This window comes from Vombatus ursinus, unplaced genomic scaffold, assembly GCF_900497805.2.
Source record: "Vombatus ursinus unplaced genomic scaffold, bare-nosed wombat genome assembly UNPS02014781.1, whole genome shotgun sequence".
In the NCBI taxonomy this organism is placed as follows: Eukaryota; Metazoa; Chordata; class Mammalia; order Diprotodontia; family Vombatidae; genus Vombatus; species Vombatus ursinus.
Window position 1 is genome coordinate 39,651,173 of NW_020954559.1, and position 7,399 is coordinate 39,658,571.

At 40.0% G+C, this 7,399-nt stretch overlaps 1 protein-coding gene across 1 annotated transcript in view; it reads right to left on the reverse strand.

The window, feature by feature from the left end:
• LOC114046210 (growth arrest-specific protein 6-like) overlaps positions 1 to 7,399 on the reverse strand; it is a 126,313-nt gene that overhangs the window by 82,410 nt on the left and 36,504 nt on the right. The window contains exon 5 of the mRNA XM_027866459.1: positions 7,368 to 7,393. Within this exon, the coding sequence (XP_027722260.1) occupies positions 7,368 to 7,393 (26 nt within the window). The remainder of the gene's footprint in view (positions 1 to 7,367; positions 7,394 to 7,399) is intronic.

Here is a 7,399-nt window from a genome sequence, read left to right on the forward strand (position 1 = left end):
GGAATTAGTTAATTTCTCTTTTGGATCCACTTACAAGCTTAGGGAAAGGGAATGCACAGATAGGAGCAAATGGGAGATATACTAACTGTGAGTGTAGGGAATAATTTGGGAGAGGGTGAGGGGAAAGGCAGATTAGGAATTCAGGGTGGGTATCTCCCCAGTAAGGAAATTTCCTCTACCAATGCAGATCTGCACTTGTCCCAGAGTTATCAATGGGCACTGAGATGCTAAGTGCCCAAGGGTCACACAGCCAGAGTGTGTCAGATGTCCTGACTTTCGGGTCTGCCTTTCCTCTATTAAGCCATTGCCACTTATCAAAATGAACAACAATGCAAGCAGAAGAAAGAAAACACTCAGGATAGGTAACATAATTTAAAGTAGGTTGTGAAGCAGGGGAAGATACAAGAATGGGAGAAAGGAATTCACAGCGTTCTGATCCAGCAAGCCAGGCATTTACCCTCTGGGATTGTGAAAGAATAAAACTGAGAATCCTTATGCCTGTAGAAAACTAGAATACTAGGAGGGGAGCTTAGAGGCTGAAAAGAACCACTTAGAGGCTACTGAGTCCAACCCCTTATTTTACAGATGAGGAAACTGAGGACCAGAAGTCAAGACACTTATTCAGGGTCACACAGTTAGTAAATACCTAGGGTAGGATTTGAACCCAAATCTTCCTGACAATAGATCCAAGACCCTGTCCATCACACATATAAAAGCAGTTTTCATAAAGCCTGCCTTGGGATAAGTGGCTATCTCCCAGAGAATTACAGAATTCACACTGAGAATTCAATAAGCTGGAAGAAAGGGAAGGGAGATGCAATATAAATGATGTCTTCCTGAAATATCTATCTTTGCTGTTGATATTAATATTTTATAATCTCTTCAGTTAAGCATCTAAACATGCCAAAAGTGGTTATTTTTTTTTCTCTACCTAATGTAGATAGGTGATGTCTGCAAAAGTTTCATTGGAAAGTTTGTGATAATGAACAGAAAAGACGAAGATAAGCCGAGTTAACATTTCCCTGCTTATGATGTAAAGTAAAACAAATTTGAAAAGGTATCTCAGTCTCTTTTCCTTTACCAGCAGCAGAGAGAAATGTAACTCAGAACTACAGATTTTTAGAGTAGGGATTATTTTGTTTTTGTATCCCCTGTGCCAAAACGGCGACCTACATTGGTAGTACTTACAAATGTCTGTAAAACTGAGATCATCTGATTATATAGATAAGAAACTTTGAGATTCATAGAAGTATAAGATCATACAGCTAACTAGTGGCAGAATGACCTCAGTTCTCCTGAATCCTAAGTCTGCTATAATTTTTATTACATTAGGGTTGCTTCCACTTCATAACAGGAAAAGAGAGAAGATGTGGTTTTCCTACCATCCTGGTAGCCCAGAAGAATATTTGTAAACATTCCATAAGGATTCCCACAACACAGTTAGTGCCAGAACCGATGAGCTCATTTATGAAAAGAAAAAAATGGAACAACAAATTGAAAGCACATAGGGAACTCTTAGCATCCTGAGCTAATGTAAAAAAGGTAATCAACTCAGAAGTCACCAAGGTAAGGGAAGGGCTTGTTAAAATGTGTGATTTTTTTTTTTAATTAACCAGGCCTGAGATTTGATCTGCGCAGGGAGCCCTAGGGAAGGAACTTCCTCAACAGGTCAATACCTTCCCAACTTACAGTCTTAGAGTTGGCTGGGGCTGGTCGATTGGTTGTTGTCCTTTGTGGTCAAAAGTCACCAAAGTAACATTGCTATGTCGGGGTCAGGGTACAGTGTGTCTGACTGTGGTTGATCAGATCAATATGAGCTTGGAAGGCTCTACCACAGGTCCGGCACAAATAGTCCATATGAACATTTGGAGTGGAGATATCTCTAAATTTGTACATCTCACGCTTCTTCTGAGCTACTGCAATTCTGCTTTGCTCATAGAGCACGGTGCCTTCTTTGATGTAGGTATGCCATGCTAAGTGGTCCTGTGCCAATGTCTCCCATGTCTTACAATCAATTCCAAAGTTCTTCAGAGGAACCTTAAGAGTGTCCTTGCATCACCTCTTCCGACCTCTGTGTGAGTGCTTGCCTTGTGTGAGTTCTCCGTAAGACAGTCTTTTAGGCAAATGTGTGTTTGGCCCATCAGAGTTGGCTGTGACACCGAAAAGTTAAGTGACTTAGATAGGGTCACAAAGCTACTCTGTGTGTGAGGGGAATCTGAACCCAGGTCTTCCTGACTCCAAAGAAGGTGTTCACTCTAGTTATTATAGTTAAATGTTAGTAATGAATTTTGAGGGAAAAGAGAGGAATCAAGATTAAAAAGACACTGTGAAATTGACTCCTCACCTTTTTTTTAGAATAGAGGCTGTATTGTTGTTAATTTCACAATGGTGCATAGCATTACTTTTTCAAACTAGTATGAATTAAAAATTAATCCTTCCATGAAAGTTTCCCAACTCCTGCCCTGGGATAAGTGGCTACCTCCTAGAATGTTACAAAACTGACCCTGAGAATTCACTAAGCTAGAAGAAAGGGAAGGAGGATTCAATATAGATGATGTCCTCTTGGAATACTATTTTTGCTGTTGATATTACTATTTTATAACCCTTAATGAAATAATAGGACTGATAAAATCTGACTCACCCTACTTTTAGTGGGATATCAGGGGTGTGCTGCTAAATGTTTAACAACCAGCTTCATATACTTTAGAGTTTAATCTGCATTATTGAAATTTTCTCCATCACTTTATTAAGTCTAGACAATCAACAAAATATTAAATCAAGTCCCCATTTGTGGAATTTGCCAATTCCAAGGTGGAAATGTTCATGTTGAAAATTTAACAATCATCTTTGAGCTGTTATGAGTAGGCTCCAGTATACTCCTGGAATAATGATCAATGATAATCTTATACTAGTATAAGATCTTTTGGCTTTACAAAATATTTTCACATACATTTTCATTATGGCATTCCACAACTGAGTTTCTTCCAAATCTGAAATTTTATAATACTTCAATTTTTTCTTTAAAAAAATAAAGTAGGTAAGGGTATTGACAAAGGGAAGAAAACATGTTTCCTCCTTCTGGAATTGTGGAGAAAAGCTTCAAAGAATATGAAACTTAGATAGTGAACTTTAAAGAGGCAATGCAAATGATAGTAAGAGAGCTTGGCATAGAGGCTGGAGAACTGACCTTGGAAACAGGAGGTTGTGAGACAGGGGGTTAAGTCCCCATCTACAGACAGCTTTAAGACTCTAAGTAACAGAGAAGATGTCATTTTGTGTCGGTAGAACTTTCTCACTGAAAGCTCCATCTGCTAAGGAAATCACTGGTCTGGTTTTTTTTTAAAATGCAAACAGCAGAATTTTTTAGCTGAAACGGTCTTTGCAGCGTATTGATTAAATTCCATTCGGTTTTACAGACATTTCTAAGTACTACCAGTGCAGGTCACCGTTTTGGCACAGGGGATACAAAAACAAAATAATCCCTACTCTCAAAAAGTATAAATTCTATACTGACATGGGGATGGGGGATAGAAAGCTGTATATGACACATACACAGAAAATAAATACAAAATATGTCCAGAACAATACAAAGTAATATCAAGAGGTAGAAAGAAAGCACTAGTAATCAAAATAGCTAACATTTATATATAGTGATTTGAGATTTGCGAAGTGCTTTATAAATATCTCATTTTATCTTCATACCCATTGTGGGAAGTAGGTACTATTATTATTCCCACTTTACATATGAGAAAATGGAGGCAGGCAGAAGTTAAGTGATCTGCCTGGGGCCTCATACCTAGTAGGTGTTTGAGGCTGGATTAGAACCCAGGTTTCCCTCCAGCACTCTGTCCTCTGTCCGCCTTAGTAATTTCAAGGGTATCAGGAAAGGCCTTCTCAAAAGAGGTGATATCTGAGCTGTGCAAAGAAGGAAGACAGGTCTTCTAAGAGGTGTAGGTGAAGAGGGAGTGCATTCCAGGGAGGGCAGGGGAGCAAAGGGAATAAGCATTTATATACAATTGTCTGATACCTGCCAGGCTCTAGGCTAAGCGTTCCAAATGTTATCTCATTTGAGACTCACACAGTTTTATATTATCCCCGTTTTCCAATTGAGGAAACTGAGTGACCTGCTAAATGACTTGCCCTGAGGCACACAAGCTAGTAAATTTCTGAGGCTGGATTTGAATTCAAGGTTTCCTGCCCTCCAGGCACTATTGTTCAGTTATATTCCCTATCTGGAGTTTTCTTAGCAAAGATACTGGAGTGGTTTGCCATTTCCTTCTCCAGTTAGTTCATTTTATAGATGAGAAGCAAACAGGGTTAAGTGACTTGCCCAAGGTCACACAGTTAGCAAGTCTCTGAGATCAGTTTCGAATTCATGAAGATTTAGTCTTCCTGATTCCAAGTCACCTAGCTGCCCTATATGCACTATATGCCACCTAGCTGCCATTCTAGACACAAGGCTACACTGCCTGGTTTTAGCAACTCCATGGAACAAGATAACCCCTTGGTTTCCCCCTTCCATTTTTCTACCTCCTTTGGTGTGTTGTCTCCCCATAATGGATTGTAAGTTCCTTGAGGGCAGGTACTGTCTTTTTATTAATTGTATCCCCAGTGCTTAGCACAGTGCCTGGCACATAGTTCAGTCCTTCAACTGTGGCCAACTCTTCCTCACCTCGTGGACTGTGACACACCCGTGTGGTGAATGGGACTTCTTAGCAAAGATATTGGAATGCTTTTCCATTTCCTTTGCCATTACCATATAGTAGGTGCTTAATAAATGCATATAGGATTGAACTGGATTAGCCTAAGGAATATTCTAAGAAATAAAAAGAACTCAAAGATAAAATGTAATGCATGATTTTTTTCCACCTGGGAAATTAAGGAAACTACGTGTGTTGTGGGGGTTTTTTTGGGGGGGGTGTTGGAGGGGACACATTTTTTTTTTTTGGTTGTTATTTTTTAGCAGGGGTAAAAATCAAAGTGTGTATAAATTGAGCATAGAGCTCTGAAATAAGGCAAAGACTTCCAAGCACATCAGGCTGTTAAATAATCAATGAAAAGGGCTTTCTTGGGGCAAGTAATTGATAACACAGGAATGTAAGAGATCATGGACTTTCTCAGGGGATAGTTTAGGGAATGCCCCTGTAATTTCATTTAGGAACTCCTAGTACCAATATACATGAGCTCCTTCTATGAAGCTCATAGAGTCGCCCAGAGTGCTGAGGTGTTAACGTGACTTGCCCAGGGTCACACAGTCAGTACAAGTAAAAGATGGAATTTGATGGATACAAATTATTCTAGTTGCATTTGGCAAATATGATTAAGAGTCATTACATGAGCAATCAAAATGAAACAATGTTAAGACTGGCTCCACAGCAATTGTGCTCTTGTCATTTTGGATATTTTAAGGAAAACTTTACAGTGTGCATATTTGTATGACATCCCTGAAAATGTATTCATAGTTTTAGGAAGTTGCCTGTAGTACTGAGAGGGTAAGTAGGAATCATACAGCCAGTATATGTCAAAGGTGGCATCTAATCCTAGGTCTTTCTGGCTCTGAAACCAGTTTTCTATCCACACTATCATGTCTGCCTCTGCAAATGTAGACCTTATTATAGAAAGAAAAATGTTGGGTTTTTTGGACAAAAGTTGAGAAAATAAATTTTAATTGAAAATGTATTTTTTTGCATAGATATTGAGGGAGAGAAGCTAGCATAGGGTAGATAAGAAATAACTCAAGAATTCTATGGGAAAAGGATATAAGTTTTTGTTATTATAACTACATTTATCAATTTGTTTAACTATCATTTATCTGCCTATCATCTATCTACCTGTTTAGCTGTTTAGGCCCTCTTGCCCCCCAAAAAAGTTTGAGGCAGCATTATCATTCATTTTCTAGTAGAAATTACAATATACTTATTCTTTAAATTATCTACATCCAGGGAAAATGCAGTGTTCTCCCTTTACACACACATACACTTTCCAAAGACAGCTAATTCTCACACATGTCCTCCTCTGTCCCCATCTTCCAGGCTCACACGCACACCACTATCCAGAGGCATTATTAATAGAAGGATGTTCTCTGCCAGCAGCTATCAGGCTGTGGTCTACAGACCACCAGCTGCTTCTGCACAAGTACCATGCAGTGCTGGAAGTAATGAAGTACCCACTTTTGCATGCAGCCTTTGCTCCCCCACCCCACATCATTCCCCCACCCCCCCAGTTTTCTTTGGTTACTTTACAAGCAAGCTAACAGTAATTCCAGGGGTATTTAATACTCCTTTGGGAGCTGCTCCCTGAAGCAATGCCCTCTATCATTTCTACTTTCAGGGGAAAAACATGACTATTCTTCTCGAGGTTAACTGCCCCCCCTCCAAAAATGTAAAGGAATACAGCACAGACAGACTCCACACCAACCAGGGAAGAAAATAAGAGGGGAGAAACCGGATGGGCTCAAAAACAGAAAGACCCACCACAATTCTATTTCTAAACATACATACGTATATATTTCATATATACGTATATATGTATGTATTTTCCTCAAATTATTTCAAAGTGGATTTTCCTTATAATTGTTGCTTTGAGGAGTCTGTTGCAAGTTCCAGCATAAGGATAACAAGCCTGCTCTGTTGTAGGTTTTATTTCACTTAGCAGTACAAGACACGCCTCTTTCTATCCTTGCTGAAGTGCAGGATCTTAAAGATGATTATTAAGTTTAAAAAAAAAAAGTAAAGAAATATAGGCGAGTGTCCTCTGAGCTCTGTTCTCCTTGACAACCTTGCACTCATTCTCTCATTCTATCCTTTTAGAATATGACTTTACAAAATACCCTAGGATGCGAAATGAGAACCTGTACCCCCAATGCAAAGTACTAGCCCATGAAATCCATCAGTGGAAGACAGAGATGATAAAAGAATCTCAAGGGCACCCAATCAGCTAACCAGAGCATCTGCGCATGCATATCATGTGTGTGTTTAAACGTGTGTATCCAGAAAAAAGAAAGAGAATTCGTAGGACTTCCCCGGCGCTTCTGTAAAACCCTGTTCAGCAAAGCCCTGGTTATGTTGTGTGGTTTAAATTATTTATCTAATGATTTCTCCTCCAAACATCTTCCCCAGCTGTGCGGACAGCTGGAGCCCTAATTCCAGCTGCTTCTGACAGGGACAGGAAGGGTAGTAGTAGAACAGGCAAGGAAGGGAAAAGGATGCATGGACGCAGGCATGCACCAGCAGCTCCCGAAGAGACTGAATAAGCGCTCTTCTGTCGGCCACCGCGCCCCAGGGGCTTTCCCTAAACTACCCCCATCTCGTCCCACGCACACACCCAAGCCATTCACTCCTCCCCTCCCCCAATCCCAATCTCCTTACAGTCTCAGGGTCGTTTTCGAACACTTCTCGGG